This window comes from Mus caroli, unplaced genomic scaffold (genome assembly GCF_978045245.1).
Source record: "Mus caroli unplaced genomic scaffold, Mus_caroli_1 scaffold_2, whole genome shotgun sequence".
Taxonomy (NCBI): domain Eukaryota; kingdom Metazoa; phylum Chordata; class Mammalia; order Rodentia; family Muridae; genus Mus; species Mus caroli.
In genome coordinates this window covers 15,437,501-15,462,981 of record NW_028227257.1, presented here as the reverse complement: position 1 = coordinate 15,462,981, position 25,481 = coordinate 15,437,501, and the positions used below count along the sequence as shown (strand labels likewise).

The 25,481-nt window shown below is 44.4% G+C and overlaps 1 protein-coding gene across 1 annotated transcript in view; it reads left to right on the top strand.

Annotated features, from left to right (window-relative positions):
• Window positions 1–25,481, top strand: part of Stk4 (serine/threonine kinase 4) — an 83,289-nt gene that overhangs the window by 16,680 nt on the left and 41,128 nt on the right. Inside the window, exons 6-9 of the mRNA XM_021149719.3 lie at window positions 5,438–5,605; window positions 8,087–8,224; window positions 9,355–9,483; window positions 10,113–10,299. Coding sequence (XP_021005378.1) covers window positions 5,438–5,605; window positions 8,087–8,224; window positions 9,355–9,483; window positions 10,113–10,299 — 622 coding nt within the window. The remainder of the gene's footprint in view (window positions 1–5,437; window positions 5,606–8,086; window positions 8,225–9,354; window positions 9,484–10,112; window positions 10,300–25,481) is intronic.

Below are 25,481 nucleotides of genomic sequence, written 5' to 3'. Positions count from 1 at the left end.
CTTCAGACACACCAGAAGAGGGCATCAGATCCCATTACAGATGGTTATGAGCCACCATGTGGGTGCTAGGAATTGAACTCGGAACCTTTGGAAGAGTAGGGACATATGTCATCATGTTGCTGCCCCACTGTTACCTTTTACGATGGTTGGATGCAAGCCCTTTCACTTTGTTCTCATCCTTCAAGATTGGTGTGGCTCTCGGGGACCCTGTGTTTCCCCTGAGGTTTAGATTACTGGGTTAGTTTTGCAAAGAGATTGTTGGCATTTTGGTAGACACTGCACTGAGTCGTGGGTCAGCCTTGAAGTATCACCATGTTAGGATTCAGCCCTGAAAGACGAGGACGACTTTTTGTTTACTTAGATCTTTTATTTTTCACTGATGTTATATTGGTTGCACAATCCATATTTTGCATTAGTGTGGTTAGTTTATTCTTTTTTTTTTTTTTTTTTTTTTTTTTTTGGTTTTTCGAGACAGGGTTTCTCTGTGTAGCCCTGGCTGTCCTGGAACTCACTCTGTAGACCAGGCTGGCCTTGAACTCAGAAATCCGCCTGCCTCTGCCTCCCAAGTGCTGGGATTAAAGGCGTGCGCCACCACGCCCGGCTGTGGTTAGTTTATTCTTTAATGGTTCCTTTTTGATACTGTTTTAAGTAGAACACAGGTTTCACATTGTTCATTGTTAGAGTGCAGGAGTATGGTTGAGTTGCATGTACTCTGTCCTACAGTGTCACTGAGCTTGTTGCTTATTGCTAGTTTTCATTTTTAAAAAGTGTATGTGTGTGGGCTGGAAAGATGGCTCAGCAGTTAAGAGCACTGACTGCTCTTCCAGAGGTCCTGAGTTCAAATCCCAGCAACCACATGGTGGCTCACAACCACCCATAATGAGATCTGACGCCCTCTTCTGGTGTGTCTGAAGTCAACTACAGTGTACTCATGTATATGTGTGTGTGTGTGTGTGTCTAATATAATAAATTTGTAAAAAAAAAAACTTGATAAAAGGTGTGTGAGAGTATGTGTGTGTGGTTGTAGTGTGGATGTCTATGCTGTGGTGAGGTATGCATGTGGGGTTCCACCATGTTTGATGTTTGAGAGAGGGCATTTTGTTTTTCATGGTGCAGATTCCACAAGTTCTCCTGTAATTCACCTCCCATCTCCTAGGAGGAATGTAGGATTACAGATGGGCTTTCAAGCCTGTCTTTCACTGAGTTAGATGTCAGCATTGGAGATGTCAGATCCATGTGGGGTTGGAATTACAGACACCTGATGTGGACACCTGATGGGGGTGTTGGGAACCAAACGCAGGTGCTGTGACAGAGTAAGAAGTGCCGTGCATCACTGAGCACTCCTCTAGCCGTCCTTACTGTATAGACATTTCTTTATTTTTGGGAGAGGGTTTTGCAGTATAGCTTTAGCTGGCTTGGAACTCCTAGTCCCCTTGCTTCAGCCTCCTGAAGGCTGGGATACGAGGCCTTTGCCAAGATGCCTGCTTTCTAAACCCTTCCGTAGAGTCTTTGAAGCCAGCATTGCTGTTCTGATGTCCACTTGTAGCATCCTCTCATGCCAGTTGCCTCTAAGCCGTTTGGAAGGCTTTGGGTTGCAGTTAGGTTGTTCCTCAGTTTTCCAGTGACTGCCTCAGGACTCTTCCCCTGTTCAGCTGCCATCTGCTTCCCAGCTTACAGAATTTTCTGGCTCTGCTTTTCAGTTTTAGATGGTTTGGGGAAGAAGTGACATTAAGATGTGTTTGTCCAGTCTGTCATCTTTTAAGCAGAAATCTGCAATTAGTTTCTTTTTCTGTTTTGGAGACAGTTTTCTGTAGCCCAGGCTGGTGTTAGACTCCATCCCTCTGCCTCAGCCCCCTGGGTTAGCAGCACACGGCTATCTCTGAGACTCAGTGTGTGATGCAGCTTGAGTTTCATGTGTGAGTGTGCTGTTGCACACTGGGTGCTCACTGACCTTGCTGTTTAAGTTCCTACTGCCACAAGTGTGATGGTAGATATGTGGTAAGTAAGCGTCAGGAGCTGGAGTTTTTAGTGTGTATTTGATTTTTGTCCTTAGGATAATTGCCCCCTCCCCCCAAATATAGAAACTTATTTTGGTAAAAGTATTAGATAGAATTTTTTTTTTAAGATTTATTTATTATTATACCTAAGTACACTGTAGCTGTCGTCAGATGCACCAGAAGTGGACGTCAGATCTCATTACGGATGGTTGTGAGCCACCATGTGGTTCTGGGATTTGAACTCAGGACCTTCGGAAGCGCAGTCAGTGCTCTTACACACTGAGCCATCTCGCCAGCCCTAGATAGAATTTAAGTTTAGAGTTTTATACATGACTACCTAGATTTTAGTTTGTTCCTCTTCCTCCTCCTCTTCTTCCTCTTCCTCTTCTTCCTCCTCTTCTTTTTCCTCCTCCTCTTCTTCCTCCTCTTCCTCCTCCACTGAGATAGGGTATCATTACATAGTACTGGCTGGTCTAGAACTTTGATATAGACCAGGTGGCCTTGAACTCAGAGAGATCTGCCTGCCTCTAGCTCCAAATGCTGGGGTTAAAGGTTTGTGCTACCACCCTTGGCCAGTGCTTTGTAGTTTGGGGATATTCTGTCCTTCTCACGCTGGTTTGAAAGCCTGTTAAATTGTCTGTGTGAGAGCTGACAGGCTTTTGATTGTGTGCATATATAGTTATGAGCCAGTTTTTGGGTTTAACACTTTCTGTTGCTCTGTTGTACTTAGTAACTCTGTAACTAATTGGAGTTTAGGATACACAGGTTACTTAATTCTCAAAACACTTTCCTTTATGTAGCTATCCCTTTCTGGTTTAAGTAATCTAGTAAAAATAACTTTGGGTATCACCATTTGAAAACACGCCGGCAAGTTTGAGGTTTCTGCTAAGGAAATGATTAAGCCCAAGTTGTTTCCTTTGTTGTTGTTTTTAAATTTGGTGGTCAGTGTGAGGTTAGTTTAGAAGTGCCATCTGTCATTGCTCCTAACTGACATAACCTAAGTCACAGGCACTTCAGGAGTATGGGAATAGGGATGGGAGACTTGTCTGTATCTTTGCTGTGTTTGGAAGTCCTCTCCCTAACTGTGCATCAGTTGTAGCAAGATTCTGGGACAGTGTTTACCTGCTTATTAGTGTAGTAAGTGCCATCTACCCTTCTTCAAGCCACGGGGGAACCTTGGGACCATTTTTTATATCTCAGCTTTAAGGCGATTTTTCTAATTGCACATATAAACCAAGGGAGTGTTACCGAGTGTAAGAAGGAAAACATCTGAGTCGTTCTGCCCTCTAGCTGTGACGTTCCTAACAGCGCTTATCTATCACAAGAGGCTGCTCTTGTGCGGCCCCTGCGTTTTCTGTTGACGGTGTTGCATTCTCTTGACTGTTGTTTTGTTTTCACAGAAATAAAGCTGTATTCTTCAGTATTTGTAAACTCTTTCTTACACATTTCTTACACATTTTCCATACCTGTTTTCATTTGAAATAGGGGTTTGCTATTTAGTTCTGTCTATCCTCAAAATTAAGAGCCTTTTGCTGTGTCTCTCATGTGTGGGCTGTAGGTGAGTGTTCACTCTGCTTGCCTCTTCCGAGAATTTTTAACATGGTATTTCAGTATATACGTATGTATTGTAATATTTATTTTTCTTTTTGAGCAGGGTCTTACTAGGTATTCCTGGCTGGCCTGGAACTTGCTATGTAGACCAGAATGGCCTAGAAAGCATGCACAAAGATCTGTTTGCCTCTGCCTCCTTGGGTGCTGAGATTAAAGGCTGGTCTTACTTATTTATGTTTTTGAGACTAGGTTTCATTCAGGTTCCCTGCCATTCTGGAACTCACTGTGCAGTCCAGGCTGGCCTTGAATTCTCTGAGATCTTCTTACCTCAGCTCCCTGAGGACTTAGATTACAAGTGTTAGGCACCTGTGTGGTAATTTTTTTTTTAAAGTTATTTTTATTATTGTTATGTGACTCAAGTTAGGTGCTTAGTTATTTATTGAGACAGAGTACCGCAGCATTGTCTTGATCTTGAGCTATGTTGTTCAGGTGGCCTTTGGAGTAGCTGAGGTATAGGTGTCCCTGGCTTGGTAGTCACTTGAACATTCTACTCTTGTGTGTATGGTTTAGGGTACTCGCATGTAAGGTAAATGTCTAGAAAGATACTTGGATAGAGAGATATAGATATTTTAAAGTTTACTAAATATTGCCAGTTGGTGAGGTTGTACTACCTCATATTCCAGTGATCAGATGTTTCATGTGTGTTTTTTACTAGTACTAGTTTAAATTTTTAAAATTTTAATAATTGTATTTTAATAATTGAAAATCTTTATGGTTCTTGGCCATTTGAATTTCTTTAGTGACTCATCTGATTATGCCTCGAGTATTGTTTCTAGATAAAGGCATTGTTTTTTAAAATGTTTTTATTTATTCCTTGAGAATTTTATACACTATATTTTAATCACATTTTTCCCCTTTCCAGGTCCTCCCACAGCTCCCACCCACCCACTACATGGAGTTTGTTGTTGTTAGTTATTTAATATTTTTGGTTTTGCTTTTGTTTCTGGTAAGAACCAGGGAGTCCAGCTTGCATTGGCCAGCTCCTCCAAAGCCTGAGGCCTGCCCTGGAGTCGGGATGTTGTTCTCAGTGACACTGTTGAAGGAAACAGACTTTCCTTCTCCCAGCAGCCATCAATTGCAAATGGCTTCTTGGCTGGGGGTGGGACATTGTCCCAACTTTCTGCATGTTGTCCAGTTGTAGTGGGTCTCTGTTACTTGCAGAAACTTCTCTGGTAATGGTTGATCTACAGGTGTAGCAATGTGTCATGAGGAGTTTTATTTATTTATTTTAAAGATTTATTTATTATTTATTTTATGTATGTGAGTACACTGAAGCTGTACAGATGGTTGTGAGCCATCATGTGGTTGTTGGAAATTGAATTTTAGGACCTTGCTCCCTCCGGTTAGCCCTGCTCGCTCTGGCCCAAAGATTTATTTATTATTATACCTAAGTACACTGTAGCTGTCTTCAGACACAACAGAAGAGAGCATCAGATCTCATTATGGATGGTTGTGAGCCACCATGTGGTTGCTGGGAATAGAACACTGGACCTTTGGAAGAGCTGTCAGTGCTCTTAACTGCTGAGCCATCTCGCCAGCCTGAGGAGTTGTTTTATTGATGTGTCATTTAGCAGAATAAAAGAAGCAAGTGCCCCTTAGGGCTGATGACCTAGTCTCAGATCCTTGGACTCATTGACAACATCAGTAATGGGCTCCATCCTATGGAGGGAGCCTTAATGAAATCTAAGCAAAAATTAACCGGTTAGTCTCAAACATCCGCGCCACCTTTTACCACTTGGTGTGAACACAGCAGTTTTTAATTGTTCAAACTGTTCCCTTTTCTCAGTAGTTTTCATGCTTTGTGTTGGTCTCTCCCCTTTCCCTTTTAGGATACCATGGCAAAGAGGAATACAGTAATAGGGACACCATTTTGGATGGCTCCTGAAGTTATTCAGGAAATTGGGTACAACTGTGTGGCAGACATCTGGTCTCTGGGAATAACTGCCATAGAAATGGCTGAAGGAAAGCCCCCATATGCTGATATCCATCCAATGAGGGTAAGGAAGCAGAGAGCCCGTGGGTGGTTAGCTGCTGGTTAGCAGTAGAAAGTGGTGTGGCAGCTTCCTCGGTTACATTTTAAACAAGAAATGAAGTAATTTTATATAATGATAAATACTGTAGGTGATATTCTTCCCCTGGCATTAGATGTAGTAAAAAATTAATTGAATATAGTCCTTCCTCCATTCTAGAGTGTCTGCTTGGCAGTCTCCTTGAAGGAGATATATAGGCTGTAAAATACAGAAATGTATAGTCTGACTTACAAATTATATACTATACATATATATATATATATATATATATATATATATATGTATGTATATCTTTTAAAAGCTAAGGTACCACATTTTTAGCTTTGTAAATATATGGGCTTTCTACTTAGTCATTTTCTGTGATTTCCATTGGGTCACCAGTGTCAGATAGCACTTGCTACAGTGTTTTCTTCAGGGTGTTTTTGCACTAACATCACTAACCACCATTTTGGTTCATATATTGTCTTTTTCATGCTTTTTTTGGTTCATGAATCCTCAGACTCAGAGGCAAAGCCTAGTCTATAGAACAAGTTCCAGGGTAGCTAAGATTACACGGAGAAACCCTGTCTTGGGACCCCCCCTCCAAAAAAAAAGAATTTAAAGTATTTAATGCAAAACAGTTTTGTTTTTCATAAAGTGGAATTTACATCATTTAAAATCCAACAGTTAAGAGTCTTTTAAAGAAAGATTTATTATTTTAATTATGTGCTACCTTGGAGGCCAGAAGAGGGTGTCAGATCTCCTGAAGCTGAAGTTACAAGCGGTGTGAATTGCCCAACATGAATGCTGGGAACCAAACTTAGGTCCTCTGCAAGACCACTGTGTGATAGTAACCGTGAGCACTCTCCAGCCCTAATACGGAATAACCTTGATCTTTGAGAAGGAGAATTTAAATGTGCTTCATTTTATAGCAGCCTATAGTAGCTAGATAATTTTGTTTTTTTCAGAGAGATGATTTGAGCATATGGAAAAAAATTAGTAGCAGAGCTCCTGCTTGGCATCCACAGGCCCAGTGTTTTAGTCCTTAGTGCCACAGTCTCTTCAGCCTCTACACACACACACACACACACACACACACACACACGAAAGGATTCTTTTGTTTTTGAAACTGTATGGTTTAGAATACCTGCGTGTGAGCAAGGGGAAGGGAAACAGTTATTAGGTCTCTGAACAGTTGTTAGACCTCTGAGCAGTTGTTAGACCTCTGAGCAGTTGTTAGGTCTCTGAGCAGTTGTTAGGTCTCTGAGCAGTTGTTAGGTCTCTGAGCAGTTGTTAGGTCTCTGAACAGTTGTTAGGTCTCTGAGCAGTTGTTAGGTCTCTGAGCAGTTGTTAGGTCTCTGAGCAGTTGTTAGGTCTCTGAGCAGTTGTTAGGTCTCTGAGCAGTTGTTAGGTCTCTGAGCAGTTGTTAGGTCTCTGAGCAGTTGTTAGGTCTCTGAGCAGTTGTTAGGTCTCTGAGCAGTTGTTAGGTCTCTGAGCAGTTGTTAGGTCTCTGAACAGTTGTTAGGTCTCTGAGCAGTTGTTAGGTCTCTGAGCAGTTGTTAGGTCTCTGAGCAGTTGTTAGGTCTCTGAGCAGTTGTTAGGTCTCTGAGCAGTTGTTAGGTCTCTGAGCAGTTGTTAGGTCTCTGAGCAGTTGTTAGGTCTCTGAGCAGTTGTTAGGTCTCTGAGCAGTTGTTAGGTCTCTGAACAGTTGTTAGGTCTCTGAGCAGTTGTTAGGTCTCTGAGCAGTTGTTAGACCTCTGAACAGTTGTTAGGTCTCTGAGCAGTTGTTAGGTCTCTGAGCAGTTGTTAGGTCTCTGAGCAGTTGTTAGGTCTCTGAGCAGTTGTTAGGTCTCTGAGCAGTTGTTAGGTCTCTGAGCAGTTGTTAGGTCTCTGAGCAGTTGTTAGGTCTCTGAGCAGTTGTTAGACCTCTGAGCAGTTGTTAGGTCTCTGAGCAGTTGTTAGGTCTCTGAGCAGTTGTTAGGTCTCTGAGCAGTTGTTAGGTCTCTGAGCAGTTGTTAGGTCTCTGAACAGTTGTTAGGTCTCTGAACAGTTGTTAGGTCTCTGAGCAGTTGTTAGGTCTCTGAGCAGTTATTAGGTCTCTGAACAGTTGTTAGGTCTCTGAACAGTTGTTAGGTCTCTGAACAGTTGTTAGGTCTCTGAGCAGTTGTTAGGTCTCTGAGCAGTTGTTAGGTCTCTGAGCAGTTGTTAGGTCTCTGAGCAGTTGTTAGGTCTCTGAGCAGTTGTTAGGTCTCTGAGCAGTTGTTAGGTCTCTGAGCAGTTGTTAGGTCTCTGAACAGTTGTCTGTTAGGTCTCTGAACAGTTGTCTGTTAGGTCTCTGGTTGCTGTACCCCATGTTGACATGCTTTTTGTTTAGATAGATACAATCATTTTACCAAGCAAATGTAGGTGTTCATATTGAAGTGTCATCTTTCTTTTACCTGATCTTGTTCTTTTTTTTTTTTAAACTAGGCAATATTCATGATTCCTACAAACCCTCCTCCCACATTCCGTAAGCCAGAGCTGTGGTCAGACAACTTCATGGATTTTGTGAAGCAGTGTCTGGTAAAAAGCCCGGAGCAGAGAGCCACAGCCACTCAGCTCCTACAGGTATACGGCGCCGCGTCTCCACACCGCTCACACACTGCTGAGTCGCTTGCTTGGAAGTAGTAATGAGGAATAAGGCATTCTGTGCTGTCTGGGAGAGAGTTTTAGAGCTGGTGAGATGGAAGGCCATAGAAAATACTTAACTTGCAAAACAGAGCAGTAATGGAAGGAAGTGCGTCACTCGTGAGTTTGGACTGAAGAGTAAAAAGCTCAGAAACACTTCTGTCACCAGGCAGAGGAGTGGGTGGGAGTAGCTCCAGACCAGATTAAAGCGGTGTATGCATGTCTGGTAAGCCTGGGAAGAAATGGTCTTAGTGCAAGTGCAGAGCACAAGGCCGTGAGCTACTCTGGCTAACGGCCTTGCTCTTCTAAGTGTATTATCGAATGCGGCTGGAGGAAAGGATGCCAGAGGCTTATGGAGGAGTCTTCTGCTCTGCAGCCTCTCCATGTGCCAAGGCTCCCTTTCAGTCTGAGAGTACTTACAAAGGCTTGGTGGCATTTACCCTGGTGGTGATGGGGGCAGGGATGTACTGTCCCTGCAAGGAGGAAACATGGGTGCTGTCAGAATAAGTCTGGATATATAGGTAACTCCTGCAAAGATCCCTAGTAACTACCAGGGATTGTTGTTGCTCCACCAAGACAGGAGGACATAAGGTGGGGCGGGTCAAATGTCTTGGAGGGTAAAGGTGCCCGCCTCAGGCCTGCAACCTGAATTTAGACACTGGGACTGAGGTAGTGGAGATGGACTCTCTCAGTAAAATAAAAACAAAAGAACCTCTAGATGAGACAGAAATGGCATAGGTCCAAATGGTCATCTGTCTTCTTAGAGTCGTGAAGTAAGCGTGGCTTTGTGCCCCAGGTTTGAAGAGAAAAATTAGACCCACTGATTTATATGACAGATACTGCCAGATTTTTATTACGTGCCATGTATTATTTTAAAGTAAAAATTGTGGCCAGGCAGTGGTGGCAGTGCATGCCTTTAATCCCAGCACTCAGGAGGCAGGTGGATCTCGAAGTTCAGGAACAGCCTGGTTTGCAGAGGGAGTTCCAGGACAGCCAGGGTTACACAGAGAAACCCTGTGTCCAGAAACCAAAGCAAACCGTGTCCATTGTTGTCCACTTTGTTATTTAAGCACCCGTTTGTTAAGAGTGCCAAAGGAGTGTCAATATTGCGAGACTTAATTAACGAAGCCATGGATGTGAAACTGAAGCGCCAGGAAGCCCAGCAGCGGGAAGTGGACCAGGACGACGAGGAGAACTCAGTGAGTGGCTGCTCTCTGCTGGGTCAGGGGTGTGTACTTCTTAGGTCTCGCTTGCCACAGAGGTCAGCTGAGTAGCTGGTGTAGTCAGCTCTTTGTCGAGTGCAGATGGACCTCATTCAGTGCTGCTGGGCTCCGCTGCTGGGTCTCATTCAGTGCTGTTGGGCCCTGCTGCTGAGGCTGTGCTTGCTCTTTGCTCAGTGTTTCCTTAAAACACATTTTGTTATTTCCCCTGTATCATTTATCCAGATTATCTATTTGTTTAAGAGACAGTGAGAGACAGAGACATCCCCTAGTTTTGAGACTTTGTTTATCCAAGCTCTTCTAAAATTCTCATACTGTATTCTGGAGTCACCTGCACCATTGAGATTCCAAGGGTGCTTTTGGCCAGATCTGTGCTGGAAGTCAAGGGAGAAGAGAGGAGGAGGAAGCGCCTTTAGATGAGATACACAGGTGTCACATGGGTCACTTTGTGATCATCTCTGGTTAAACAGGTGCTTTTCAGCTTCTAAGGTGCGAACACAACCTACAGAGGTGTCAGATCCAGGTCTGTTTGCACCGAGAGTAACAGTGATTCAGGACATTCAGTCTTGATTACATTAGCTCCAGTTTGAGATTCTGCTCCTTCGCAGGAGGAGGATGAAATGGATTCTGGCACGATGGTTCGAGCTGCCGGTGATGAGATGGGCACTGTCCGAGTAGCCAGCACGATGAGCGGAGGAGCCAATACTATGATTGAGCACGGTGACACGTTGCCGTCCCAGCTGGGCACCATGGTGATCAACACGGAGGATGAGGAAGAGGAAGGAACCATGAAAAGTGAGGCTCTGAGGAGACACTAACTGATCCAGTGTTGGGGTCTCGCAGCCCCTGCTGTCTGAGTCATGGGTCTGCTGTTGTGTTGTCCTAGCTAAGTCCCTTAGAGGTAGAGAGATGCTCAGTAGGAGCTTTGGTTGGAGGGCTGTGAGGAGCAGGCAGCAGGGGAGGAAGAACGCTGGCAGTAGGCTGGGAGCTTCGTCTGAATGCTCTCATTGAGGGTCGTACGTACTCTCTGCTGTGATGCAGACTTTCAGTGCATTTTCACGCTAGTGTCTGGTTAGTCAAAGCTCACTGACAGCCAGTCGGAGGTAATTGAGCAGATGTAAAAGTTCTGTAAGTCTTAAGAAAATCTCTTCTTTTTTTTTTTTTTTGGTTTTTTTTTTTTTTCGAGACAGGGTTTCTCTGTATAGTCCGGACTGTCCTGGAACTCACTTTGTAGACCAGGCTGGCCTCGAACTCAGAAATCCGCCTGTCTCTGCCTCCCGAGTGCTGGGATTAAAGGCGTGCGCCACCACGCCCGGCGAAAATCTCTTCTTTTTCCTCCCCCTCTTTCCTTGTCTCCCTCCCTGCTGTGTTTCTCTAACCCCTCCTTTCCGTCCTCCCTTCACTCTCCCTTTCTTTCTTTGCTGGTTATTAAATCCCTGAGCCTCACTCACTCGTGCTAGGCAAGCCCTGCACCAGTGAGCCCCGCCCCCAACCGTCGCTCCTGCTGCTGGAGACGACAGGTTCTTTTTCTGTTGCCCAGGCTCACCTGCTGCTGGAGACGACAGGTTCTTTTTCTGTTGCCCAGGCTCACCTCTCACTTCTGGGCTCAAGCTGTTGCCTGTGGTCAGAGTCTAGGCCTGGTGTTTCCAGGTTTGGTCATTGTTCTGAGGAAAGAAAGAAGCCCACGTTGTGTGCAGAGTAGGAAGGCCATCGTATTTAAGCAACGCACGGGTCGGAATACAGTGCAAGAGAGCAGTAGGCTGCAGGGGGGGTGCAGTCACTGCCCGAGGCTTCTTTTTGTGAGTCTAGTGGAGGGAGGGACTGGTTTCTAAGGGAAGTAGTTGGGTGGTTCTCTCTGTTGCTTAATAGATTAGTTTATCTGATCACTTCCTCCTCTGTATGTGTCTCTTTCTCTAATGACTTACAGGGAGCTCTGCTTTCCTAAAAGTTCACTTGAGAATATACCTCTTCTGGTCATACATGACTCAAGCTAGTTCCTGCCAGATCTGCCTTTCCTGTCTTGTGCCTGGACATGAGAAGAATCTGACTGCATAGTGTTTGTCTAAGTTTGATGGTCATAAAGGGGCAGGAAAAGCCTGTTCCATTCTACAGAGTAGGGTGCGTGTGTCAGATGGCGATCCTAAACTGCTGACAGGTTGCTAGGTAAACAGAAGGGTGCCTGTGACCAGTCAGGATGGAAGAGCACGTACCTGGGTCTTCAAGTGGGTCCCCAGGTTGTTAAACTGTTCTACAGTTTGCCTGCCTCAGGTGGTTGGCTCCCTAGCCTCAGGCTCCAGTCATCCACATCAGCTGTGTGCCACAGACCTGGGTTCTTTCCCTCTTTCCTGGCTGCTCTGAGACTTGCTCCATCCCTCGAGTTGGCTTAGAGTCCCACACTCTGCTCTTTAGTGATCGCCTTTCCTCTCGACCTGAGGTACAGGCCATCTCACAGAGGGAACAGTTGGAGGATACAAAATAGTAACGGAGGTATAGAGGTTGAGGTTAGCCTGAACTTTGCATACGTTGAAAGGCCTGAGTTTCCTTGGTCATCAGGTTTTTTTTCACCCCCCTTAACTACCTATCCCCCCTCCCGCACCCCCCCCATGCTAGGGATCATATCATGGCTTCATGTGTGCTAGTCTACTGCTGAGCTGTACTTACAATATTTATGGCTTTTCTTCTAATCCAGGGATCAGCAAACCAGTGTCTAGGCCAAGCTAAACTGCCACCTACTTTGGGCAGTAAGGCTCAACTGGAACCTGGCCATAAACCATTCCTTTGTTGCTTTTGGCTGCCTCTGTACTGAAAAGGCTGAGTTGAGTACCTGTTAAAAACTGTTGCCTCAAAGGCCTAAAATATCTGCTGTCTGTTCCTTCACAGACGGAAAGTTTGTTGTCTGGTAGAACACTTGACTAGCATGTGTGAGGGGCTGGGTTTGATCCCAGGGAGAGGACACAACTAAAGGGAAGGGAAAAAAAGGTGATCAAGGAGCCCTGGGGCTTTAAACCTAAACATAGGATCTGGATAGGCCATCAGTGGCTGGCTGCAGCCCGGAGAGGCTGAGAACCTGTGAGCTGCTCAACCCACAACACTGGGTATCTTCAGCAGTTTCAGTCTGGCTTTAAGGATCTGGAAGATTCCCAGAGAGTCACTTGACTTTAGTCCATGATAGAAGACCAAGAATCTGGAGTCTAATGCCAGCGATGGATGGCAGTGATAATAGCTGTAGCAGCAACAGGAATGGCTGTGCCAGCAAGGAACAGAGTCAGGCTGGCAAGCAAGACTTGTTTTTTTTGCCTCAGAGCCCTCTGTATCTGGGCTGTCTGTCAGATGGTGCCATCCACTCTCAGAGAGAGACTTCTCTCAGTCGGCCCTTTTTGTAAATGCCCGTACAGACTGACCTCAGTTGTGTCTCTGACTTGGTCCCAGGTGCCATCAAGTGCAGGGAAGGACATGAGTTCTAATATTGGTGTAGGCCGAGGGTATTGCCAAAGTATAGTAAAAGGGAATTTAACATGTCCTGGGGCTCCTTACAGAAACGTAGCAAGCTTGGCAGCACGCAGGAAGGTAGAGATACTCCCGCGGAGGGGCTTCTGTGTCTGCAGACATTGGCAGGGCAGTCTTCTCACGGGTCTCTACTCTTCACCTTCAAGATGGTGGTTTGCATGTCTAACTTCTTATTTTCAAAGTCAAAATTGTTCCCTTTGTTTTGGGATTCAGATTAATTATCTCTGAGACTGAAAAGAATGGTAATGTTACATTGGTAGCTGAACAAATTGATAAAACTTCTGGAATGCATTCTTTGTCAGCATTTAAAAAGTTCAGATCTGGGGCTGGAGAGATGGCCCCACAGTTAAGAACATTGCCCTTCTTCCAGAGGACCTGAGTTCAGTTCCCAGCACCCAAGTCAGGTGGCTCATGACCACTTGTAACTCCAGGCTCACAGGATCCAGTGCCCTCTTGAGACTTTGAAGAGACTTCCTCTCACACATGAAGAGACTCCTTGCTGTATACACACAATTAAAGACAACTCCCCAAAGAAAAGATCAAACCTGTGACCTGGTAAATTCCTTTATTAGGAACTAGGCCCAAGGAAATAATTAAAGATAACATTTATGAAAATTTCCCAGACATGCTAGTGTAGACTATTGCATATATAAAAATATTAGGCACAGTCCAGCCTTAGCTGAAATCTGAAGGAGAATGGACATTAACTAGTCATTACTTGTGTAAAAACACATTGGTAATTCTTGTTGTTTGTAGACTACGTTCAGGGCAGACTCTCCTGTTCGTTTTGAATGTGTTCTCAAAAGGAACTCCTGGTCTTAGTGGTGAAGATGAAATGCCCTGTGAGTTGTCAGCATTGAGCTTGTTGTACTCCCACTGTGCCAGCAGAGGGAGCTCCGCGATAGGATATGGATTGAAATTGTGTTTCCCATTCAAACTCACCGACACCCTTTCCATGATAGCATTTATTTTGGATCAAGACTATTATTTATTTATACTTAAGATTTTATTTTATTTTATTTTATTTTATTTTATTTTATTTTATTTTATTTTATTTTATTTTATGTGTTTGAGTGTTTTGTCCATATGTATGTCTAAGCACACACGTGGCTCGTGCCTGCAGGGACCAAAAGAGGTTATTGAGTCTCTTTGAACCAGAGTTACTGTGAGCTGTGGGTGCTGAGAGTTGGACCTCGGTCCTCAGGAAGAGCAACCGGTGCTGTTAACCCTCACCTTTAAGGCTGTCATGAGTTACCGCAGCAACACTGGGGCATGGCCTTCATATCGTTTAGTGAGGAGGTTTTATACTTGGCAGAGCTGAAGCACTTCAGCACAGCCTCTTCGTCTCAGGTTTCTAGTAGACTTTAGTTGGAATTGGTTTTGTCGATCCTGAGCAGAGTGCCACACATAGCTTTTTAAGTGTCACCAGTTAAGGGGTCCCAACCAAACAGTGGGATAGCACTTCAAAACAAAACTACTCACGTACAGAACTGATATGGGGAAAGCTACAATATGTAGAAAAACAAGTGTTAAAGATGCTTTATAACCATCGTTGCCTGATACATCCCGATTTTGGTTTTGGAAGTGCAGGGACTGGAACCCTGGGCTTCCTGCCTGGCCGTGTGCACTACTGAGCTGCATGGCCCCTCACTTTAATCTTGCATGATTTATACAGGAAGATAATCGGAATAGCCTTTTACTGATCTGCAGAACCGCTGTGGATTGTAGGTATCGACCCTTTTGGTTTGTGCATTGCGGTTATTTGGCCCTAGCTTGTGACTTGTGCCCGACTGTTGCAGTCATTCCTAGCCACCAGCCTTCTCCTGATGCCACACTGTTCCAGGCTTTCTTATACAGTATCATTTTTGTGTTCTTCAAGAGATTTTGGTGGGTGGTGATGGTGCACGCCTTTAATCCCAGCACTAGAGAGGCAGAGGCAGGTTGGTCTCTTGAGTTCAAGGACATCCTGGTCTACAGAACAGTTTCCAGGACAGGCAGGGTTACATAGAGCGACACTGTCCTGAAAAAGAAAAAAAAAAGAAGTTTCTTTTTACCTAGACACCTTGAAAGAGTAAATGTTTAAAGAGTTGTAAAGTCTTACTGTCCACAGATGTTCTTTAATATATCATGAATTTCTTGTTCTTTGTATTATGAACTGTAGTCACATTCAGCTGTACGGTCCAGTCACCTTTGCATGGATTCTGTGACGACCATTTATCTAAAATAGATTCCTTGCCCTCCCCCCCCCCTTTTTTTTTCCAATAGAGATTGCTATTTGAATTTCTTTACAATGATCTCGTATCAGTTTCAGGATCAGTGAAGCCAATTTTGCGTTATACCACTGGGATTTTACTTGATTGCTTTGAATACATAGTTCTGTCAGTAAACACGGTTCCATGGTTTGCCCAGCATATCTCTAGAAAACTGAGTTTATTCATAGGCATGCTCTATATCTCTGTGTACGCGAGCGTGTGTGTATGTGTGTGTGTGTGTGTGCATTTGTCTGTCTGTGTTTTTGTGGGGGAGATCCAAGATAGGATTTCTCTCTGTAGCCCTGGAGCTTGCTCTGTAGACCAGCCTGGCCTCAAACTCACAGAGATCCCCTTCCTCTGCCTCCTGAGTGCTGGGATTAAAGGCGTGAGCCACTGCCTGGCATCTCTATCTTGATGAGGTCTTTTTATATAGCTCAAACTGGTGTCAACTTCTGATCCCTTTGCCTCAACTTCATGAGCACTGCAGCTACAAGCACCCTTAGCATGTGTGTCTGTGTACACGTGTGTGTTCATGTGTAGGTCAGAGGTCAACCTTGGGTGTTATTCTTCAGGAGTTGTTCAACTTGATTGTTTTAATTTGTTTTTAAAAATATTTTCTTTTTAGTATTTAAAATTGTGTGTCCATGCGTGAGTATGTACGCTCGAGTGCAGACACCTCAGGAAGCCTGTAACTTGTATCCCCTTGGAGCTGGGGTTCCAGGTGCTTGGAAGTCACTTGATACAAGTGCTAGGACCCGAGAGAATCCTCGGACGAGCAGGGCACACTCTTCACTGGCTGGGCTGTCCCTCCAGCCTTCATCTTGGTTTTAGGACCAGTTCCAAGTCTTTTGTTTTTATGTTGTCTTTGGTTTTTGTTTTACTTTTATGGCTGTTGTGTTGATGTTTTCAGTGGATTGTTGTACTCATTATCCTATGAGATTCCTAATCTGTAAGTTCCGTTTTTATTTTTTATGAAGAAGATCTTGTCTCTGGATTATGACCTCAGTGTTGCCCCTTTGATCCATACACCTTTTTTTTCCTGGTTCACTCAGATCTCTACTACAGTTTGAATAGTGGTGCCTGTTCTTGTCTTGTTCACCTCAGGGAAAGTCCCTCTAGCATCTTAATCCTGAGTCTGTGCAGAATCAGCAGTCCTTCCTTAGACTATAGAGTCTAACTGTAACTTTAGAGGTCCTGGTATCAGTTAGAACGGGCGGCACAGTTTACCACCTTGTGGTTTGATTTTTCTTGCTTACTAGTCTGACTACCCGTAGCTTTCCCCTTAGCTCTACAGCCTCACTCCACCGTCAGCGTGGTACATGCGCTCTTTGTTTTCTTTCCGCCCACCCTCTGGCGCCAGGCCTTGAACCCAGGGACCAGGCCTTCTGCATGGAGCTGCATACAAGCTCTGATATTAGAAGCGTCTTGTTTATTAGAAACAGGATTTTGTTTACTGTGTATCGCTCCCAGCCTGGAAGTTGCTGTGTAGACCAGACTGGCCTCAAATTCAAAATTCCCCTGCCTCTGTTTCCTGTGTTCTGGAAGTACAGGCATGTTAATTATTCAGAAGAACTTTTTCAAAACTAAGTGTGTGAAATTTTAAAACCCAGTATGTGCTAGAGAGTTGTTTAAAGAGCGAGGCCGAGGTGGTAACAGTTCCTGGGTGCTTTCTGAGGCATCTGCGGCTTGGCATGTTTGTTGTGAATTTTTGTCAAGAGTCTTTATGTGCTTTAGCAAGATTGTGTTTTCTTCTTTTGAAAATATTTAAAAACTCTGCATGTGCCACAAACCCATGCTGTGGAAATTAGAGGACAACTTTCGTGGGCTCTGAGAGTTGACTCAGGTCCACAGGCTTGGGAAGCCAGTACTTTACCCAATGGGCCACCGAACCAACCGAAGAATGCTTGTTTTCTAGTTGTTTAGTACAGGAATTTATATCTAGTAAACTTAATGTGCCAATTGCCTTTAAATTGGCTATTTTCTACCAATTTTTGATACTTGGTTTTCAGAGACAAACCCAGCAAAATATGGAAGGAAGGAAGTGGGCTTGTTTGCACAAGTTGTACCTTAGCAGTCCTTCCCCGAGGAGGGGCTGACAGTCCGAGCACAGCGGTTCTGATGGTGAGCAGACACCTATCTGCTGAAGCCTCGATGCCAGCCAGCTGCTCTCCCTCTCAGCGCATCAGCTGGCCCCTCCTCCTTCCCAGGCTTGCTGCCTGCACAGGTGGAGGGCGCCATAGCGTTTGCAGTGTTCTGGCCCTTGACTCGGGCCTTTCCAGTTAGACCCAGTGACCTGAGGCGAGTGAGGTGATGCTTTTTAGCATCTGCACTGAATTCCCAGCGTTCTAATGTGCTCCCCAGAGCAGTAGCCACACTAACCGGTTTGCAGTAGAACTTTAAAGCATGGCAGCATAGTTAAGATTGGGAAGCTCTATGACTGAGGGCATCTACTGTTGCTATGTTTCCTCCTTTAAGACCAAAGTCCAGGCTCTTATTGAAAAGATTTCACACTGTCTGTCAGATACACATTCATCAGAGCAGCGTGAGAGGGAAGTTATTATTCACTCTCAGCCCGATTCTTTCCACCTGCAGCTGTCTGCAGGGTGCTGTTAATACACGGTCCACGTGCTGACTTCGTCAGTCTCAGATGTAGGGGACAGTGTTTGCAAGCATGGTTCTGAGGGTGTAAGCGCTGTGCATTCCTCTTGTTGTCCAGTTTCTGGTTGCTTCAAAGTTCACCAGAGAGAACTCAGTGCTTCCTATACTTGCCACTCTGAATTGACATTATAGGAAAGTTCTCGATAGAATAGGGCTGTTTCCTGCCGTAGCGTGAAAAGCTACAACATTTAATTTTGTTGCAGTTGTCTTGGTGAAGGAAGGCAAGAGTAGAAAGAAAAATACTGGAAAGATTTTGGGAATCAGTCTTTGGCCTGGAGTGTATTTCTGGGTCTGATAGGGGAAGTCTCCTTAGGGAGGTTATTCCCCCTTTGACCTTCAGGGTTTATGTTTTGTTTTGTCAAACTAATAAAATACATATAAAATACTTAGTGTCTAAATGCTCAAAAATGAAAGTATTATAATAAGCATTCATTCATTCAGAGAGAGAGAGAGAGAGAGAGTTAAATTCCCTAGCAATAAGATGATAGCTATTTTAAGAACCAGTTAAACAGCTCAGTATACAAGATGGCAGATTTAAAGAAGGCCAGACTTTGGATCCCTTTAAGCCTTCTTTTATAAGGCTTCAAACTCTTATCTTAACACTATGGCATTTATTACCGATTGCCTTTATGTCCATCCCTGAAAGGTAATCTCCGTGGTGGACTGCATTTTATGAGAAGGTCCCTCTTGGGTGAGCTTTACAATGGAAAAGCAGACTTGCTGCTTAAACTTTTTCTCTCACTTTCACAAATAGCTCAAGGTCATCCTTCCAGAAGGGAGACTGATTCCACAGTTGTGCAGTCTGTCTTATTGTCTCCACATGTTGGGCTCGCTTTTATCTTTAGAAGCCATTAACATTCTTGATTTCTTTGGGATGAGCCAAAAAGCAAGGAGCTTGGGGCCTGAATATTCATTCAAAGAGCCCAGCCAGACCACAGACTGGGATGTGAGAGTACCAGATCTCCGTGTGACCTGGGGTAGGGCTCAAGGCCTGTGCTGTTTGGAATGTAAGGCCCTCCAGTGTGGTCATGTCAGTCAAAGGAGAGGCAAGAGTAGCCATGAGGCCTGTGTTTCCCAGTGGTGCAGCGGCAGGAGAAGAAAGGCGTGAGTCCAGTGAAGCTCTGGCTAAGGGCGGAGAGCCAGGCAGGTCAGCTTCGTCCATCCGTGCTCCAACTCCAGAGCCCTAAGCTCCTCTGAGCTGCTGGCTTTTGCTTAGAGAGGAATGGTGACGCACTCTCTAATACTAATTTAAATGGATCCATGAGACAAAGAAGTTGACTTTCTGTAGGTATGTCTACTCTAAGAAATGTTAATTTTAGTATTTGTTAAAAACAACTATCAGAACAATCCCTGAGATATTTCCTAGGATGTACTATGTGTCACAGCTGTGTAATGGACAGCGACTTAAGGGAAACATTTACTGTCAAGGACCTTACAGGTTAAACACGTAAGATGGTGTCTCGTTGTTCCTGTCCAGTGCTGTATGTACACGCTCCACTGTCTAGTCCTTGTATGAGTAGAACATACCCTAGATCATGGCCTTTGGTAGTGATTTGATTAGCTGAGGAGAGAGGCCGGCCCTCTGCCTGTGAAGATAACAAAGCACTTGATGAAAGCCCAGTGAGTTACAGAAAAAGGCTAACAAGCCTGTGAGGAAGATTGTAAAGAGTCAGAAAGGTAGGCAGGGTGTGTTGAATATTAAAATTGGCTAAGTCAGCTTCTAAATGGAATTGAGTGCCCAGATAAGAGGTTTTAACTTGATATTGTTGTTAAGGGGGTGTACCAAGACACTCTGGCCAGGAAAGTTGACCCAGTGTCAGGAGACTGATGCAGTATCAAGGGATGGGTCATCCTTATTGGTGAAGGTTGCATCTTTTTGGATGGCTCTCTCCAGTGCTTTAGTCGGGAGCCCTTGAAAATGTTGAGCTAGAGTTCTCTTGTAATCCATATGCAACTCATTAGCATTGAGATGGCTGTGAGCCACTGTCTAGAAAGCAAGTCAGTTTATACAGATGCAGTTGCCCTGTTACCAGGAAGAGAGTTTTTCTGAGCTCGAGGGCATCTTACAACCCTCAGTTCTTAGTGGTTTCAAGAACATGCAAACGCTTGTGTTCTATAGACTTGGATAATGACGTTATGTAATGAATGACCAGATCCATCTGCTCCTTAACAAAAACCAACCCAGAAACCACATCTACAATAAACAGACCCTCTGTGATGCATTTGCATTATATTATATAGCTCCTTGTTTAAAACAGAGGGAAACATTGAGATATTGCTGGAGTTTTTGTTTTGCAAATATTTTTGCATAGAGCCCAGAAGAAATTGTAGGCTTGTGCCCACTTCGATACTTTGAACAGAATTAATTACTACTTAGATAAAAGCAAGTTATATTGAGAGTTAAGAGAATGCTAGGTTGACAGTTGTGGTTCAGTTAGTGACAGTTTGAAAGTGAATGTTTGGGATGGAAGAGCCATCAGTTTGAGATCTGATAGATGGACGTGTCAAAGGAGACATGAGCTCCAGTTGTTGGTCAAGCTCCCTTGTAGCATGCCTGTCCTGACGCTGTTTTATAGTTCTCAGGAGCACATTGTGGATGAAGGGGTCTTATCTCTTTACTTCAAGATGGAGTTATTGATATAATTTATGTTCTATGGAGTTTCCTCATTTACAGTATATAGTGGCTTTTAGATTTAGTATTCATGTGTGCAGGAATAACACCAGTATTTAATTTTTAAAGTTTTACTATTTACTACTTTAAACTAGGATATAATATATAAAGTTTACTGTTTTACAGCATGCCGTTTCATAGCTTCTAGCATGTTGACAACATCTTACGGGATAGGGACTATTAAATCCCAGGTACTTGATACTTTGAAAGCAACTCTCAACCCAGTTGTCAGTTACTTCTTACTCTTCTTCTCCCCTGTTCATTTGCCTATCTCCATATTTAATGTAAATGGATTTAGACAATATGCTTCTCTTTGGGTCTGACACTTTTTGTTTTGTATAATTCTTCCAAGGTTTACCCAAGGTATATCAGTGCTTAAATATTTTTTTATTGGTGTATGTGAACATGTGTGTATGAATATGTATATGTGTGTGGTATGTGCATGTGCATGTGTGTGTGTGTGTGTGTGTGTATGGTAGGGGTGGGTGGGCAGGCCAGGGGTTAACACTGGAACTCCGCCTTGTTTATTGAGTTGGTGGATACGGTGAGGATGGCTGGCTCATGAGCTCCAGGGATCTGCTGTCTCCTCCTCCCCAGCGCTGGGATGCAGATTGGTATTGCTGCATCCATCTTTTTTATGTGGGTGCCAAGGGTCTGAACTCATTCATGTCTTCATACTTTTGGGGTAAGGAATTTACAACTGAGCCATCTCCCCAGCCCATCTTTCAAGGTTTTTCTTGCTGAATAATTTTCCAGTGTGTAGATATATCATACACCTGCTCCTCAGTTGGTGACATTTGGATCATGTCTTTCTGTTTAAAAAACAAAAACAAAAACAACTTTTATGTATATGAGTACACTGTCGCTATCCTCAGACACACCAGAAGAGGGCATCAGATCCCATTACAGATGGTTGTGAGCCATCATGTGGTTGCTGGGATTTGAACTCAGTACCTCTGGAAGAGCAGTCAGTGCTCTTAACTGCTGAGCCATCTCTCCAGCCTGTCTTTCTGCTTTTATGTAACATTTTTCAAAGAAAAATGGAGACAAGGCACAGGTGCTCATCCTTGCCCTCCTGTGCCTGCGGGTTTAGACAGATTGTCCATTCAGTCGATAAGTGGGGCTTACGGAGGGAGAAGTAGGCCGCCCCGCCGAGTGTAGGAGCACATTTATTTCCTGCATCACATAAAAAGAATCACAGCAGCATGCGGCTGTTTTCCTGGTTTGCCCGGTCCATTCTTCCACTGTTTTCAGGTTTCCTGTATTATCATTCAGCTGCATGTGTTCATTTCCTGTGATACAGACATCTGAACAAACACTCTAGGTCAAGTTGGAACAGACCCTTCCCTGGCAGCGGAAGCCGGGGAGCTGGCGAGGCCTGAGCAGCCTCGTCTTCAGTCAGCGTGCACTGGTTTCCTTCCCAGCTCCGCCAGGCTCCTGCTCAGCGCTTGGCCATCTAACTCAAGGCTGCTGAAGGAATGGTTCAAAAAGAAGGTTTCTGGGAAAGTTCCATCCTCTCACCCTTTCTGCACTCAGCTTCACGGCAGTGGTAACATGCTAAGAATCTTCATTTGGGTTTTAGAGAATTCACCAGGTGACATAGAGGTCACGAGGCTGAGAACCTGACAGCTGGCGTTCACATTGGTCCTTGTCGTGGCTATAAAACCTTAGGCAAACATCTCATCCATAAAGCAGGAGTCATAATATATCCTTCAAAAGGTTCTGCAAGGCGTTAGTGAGGTCCCTTGTGCTGAGCGCGGCCCTGGCAGGTCCTAGTATGTGCATGTCTCTAACCCTTATGTGGTAGTCAGGAAGTTAGGATAGAAGTCACAGAAAAGCCTCAAACCCAGGCGGTTAGTAACAGTGTTGGTTAAATTTGCACCTGGGTTTCTAAGGGAATGCATTTTGTGGATGAAAGGTAGTGTGTGAGTGAGCACACTTAGGGAAGGAGAGCAGATTGTTACAATCATTTAGCTTTTGCCGCATAACAGAGCAGCTCAAAATTTGCTGAATTAAAAAAGCAGCCATTTTATTTAAAGCATGATTTGGTAGATTTGAAAAGACTTGCACTTGGGTATTTCTTTTGGTCTGGTTTCGTTGGCTCAGATCTGTGGGCAGCTGGGCTGGCTATTGTGAAGGCCTCGGTTAGGACGTCTGCTGTGGTGCCTTTATGTGGTGGGCTACTGCTAGGAAGCTCGCGGAGATTTATTAGCACTGATGCTGGTTAGAAGATGGTGAAAGTCTACTGGCTAAATCATTGTACCTTCTGAGGTAGGGACTATCTTTCAATTTGAAAAGGGATCATAGTAAAACAGTAGGAGTTAGTCTGCTGTGCTATTTGCAGGATTGTCTTCGGAGGCCAGGGGCATAGTTCAGTGGCTGGATTTGATTCCCAGATACAGTACACCCCCAGGTGACCTCTTGCCCTGGCTGAAGTCATCTTCACCTCTTTGGTAATTTGATTGTTTAGTTATAATTAAATTCCCAAGAACAGTATGACTTTCATTCCCAGTTTATGTCTGCATATGTGATTAGATGGAAAAGTTATCTAATCATAAAATATAGTTTGGGGCGGGAATTCTAATTCCCGTGAGGGATAGGCAAGCCCTTGGTGTGGGCAGCACAAGGGGAAAGAAAGCAAGGCATTGCTGGGATTTCTTACTTATGGTTCTTAGTTGTTAGAAGAGGCAGAGAGGGCTGGAGAGATGGCTCAGTGGTAAAGAGCACTGACTGCTCTTCCGAGGGTCCTGAGTTCAAATCCCAGCAACCACATGGTGGCTCACAACCACCCATAATGAGTTCTGATGCCCTCTTCTGGTGCGTCTGAAGACAGCTACAGTGTACTTCATGTATAATAATAAATAAATCTTAAAAAAAAAGAAGAGACAGAGAATGCTTCCACTTATTTATTTATTTATTCCTCCAAAAATATGAGACATCTTCTAGGGCTTGGGGAGGGCTGTTGTAGAGTAAATAAGTGAACTGAGGAGAGCAGGTACCACTCTTCATCTAAACCGTGACAGAAAGAGATGTGTTCTCGCTCCTGTAGTGATTTAGAATTAAGCCACAAAACTGTGTTTTAGTCTCACCCCTGACCTAAAGACTTGATTTGTATATATTCATTTTATATTACACTTAATCAGCTTATTTTGAGACAGACTGTCATTGTCTAGCACAGTTCGGCCTGGAAGTCACTTTGTAGCTCATGCTGCACATGTGTTCTTTGGGTGTTGGCAGTGGTGCTTCTCCCCGAGGTATCTCTTAAATGCCCAGTAGTTTTTAAAAAGTGAATATTTACTTGGCTAGAGTAATCTTAGGTTAATGCGTTAGTAATTTTTTTAGACCTTAAGATATACATGGTTTGAGGCTTAACAGAAACACATAAAATTTAGAAATAGCCCTGTTTGGTAAGTGTTTAAGCAGGATGAAAAGTCACCCAAGTCCTCTTAGCATTTATGAGATCGCAGGGAACGTGCTACCGACACTTCATGGATGGAATTTTCCTCGGTAGTAGGACACCAGATCCTGTTTTCTCAGAGGAGTGGGTGCGGAGGTGTCAGTTTGGAGACATCAAACCATTCCTGTTGGTTGTTTCTCAGAGAATCCCACACCAGTGTGCACACACTGGGAGACACAAGAAGGCTTAGACGTTCAGTGGAGGAGCTTATTTTGGGGTCTCCAGGCATTGGCTCCAGATGTTGCTGGAGTTGTGGCTTGCATGGGCTACTGAGCAAAGTCCCAAATGTCTGCTTCTGTCCTTGTGGGAGAATTGGGTCCCCTGAGGCCATGCAAGGAGTCTTGAGGGACAAGGGAGCAGTGTGGACGCTGGGTTCTCACAGGTGCTCTGCTGCTGCTGAGGTGGGGAGATGTGGAGGCCTTGGAGGAAGGTTGGAGGCTGGCTGGCCTGGTGGCTGAGGTGGGGAGGGTCTCGCCTGCTGTGTTCTTTCTGCTGCTGTAGGAATGCTGGAGCCATTGCTTTAGTGGGGACCTCCTGGTTTCTTTGCTGTGCAGGGAGACCGCCAACTCTAGGACCACAGAGAGGCTGCAGAGCCAAGTGTTCGCTCCCAGCTAAGCCCTTCTCCAGCTCAGGGCTGTCCTTTCTATAGCTCTTGTCGATCTTTTATTTATTTATTTATTTATTTTTATTTTTATTTATTTATTTTTTTTTTTTGGTTTTTCGAGACAGGGTTTCTCTGTGTAGCCCTGGCTGTCCTGGCACTCACTTTGTAGACCAGGCTGGCCTCGAACTCAGAAATCCGCCTGCCTCTGCCTCCCGAGTGCTGGGATTAAAGGCGTGCGCCACCACGCCCGGCTAGATCTTTTATTTTTAAAAATTTTTTATAGATAATATTTTGAGCATATTCTTTCTCCTTCCCCAACTTAATGTTCTTTTGTTCTTTTATTTTCGAGATTATAATATTATTACATTCCTCCTTTTCCTTTCCTCCCTCCAGGCTCTCCTATAAGCCCTCCATGCTCCCTTCAGTTTCATGGTCTCTTTTCTCATGAATTGTCATTAAACATAAATGTTCCTAAATAAGCCGGGTGTGGTGGCGCACGCCTTTAATCCCAGCACTCGGGAGGCAGAGGCAGGCGGATTTCTGAGTTCGAGGCCAGCCTGGTCTACAAAGTGAGCTCCAGGACAGCCAGGGCTATACAGAGAAACCCTGTCTCGAAAAAACCAAAAAAAAAAAAAAAAAAAAAAAAAAATGTTCCTAAATATACAACCTGCTCCGCCTGTATAGTGCCACTCGTCTGTATGCCGCAGGGATGACCCTTTGATACTGGATAGCCAGTTGTACTCTTCCCTGAGGAGACTGTGTCTCCCCTCGTAGGATCCCTAAGTTGCCGCCTATAGCTCTCTGTGTAGGGTTGAGGCCTTCTAGTTG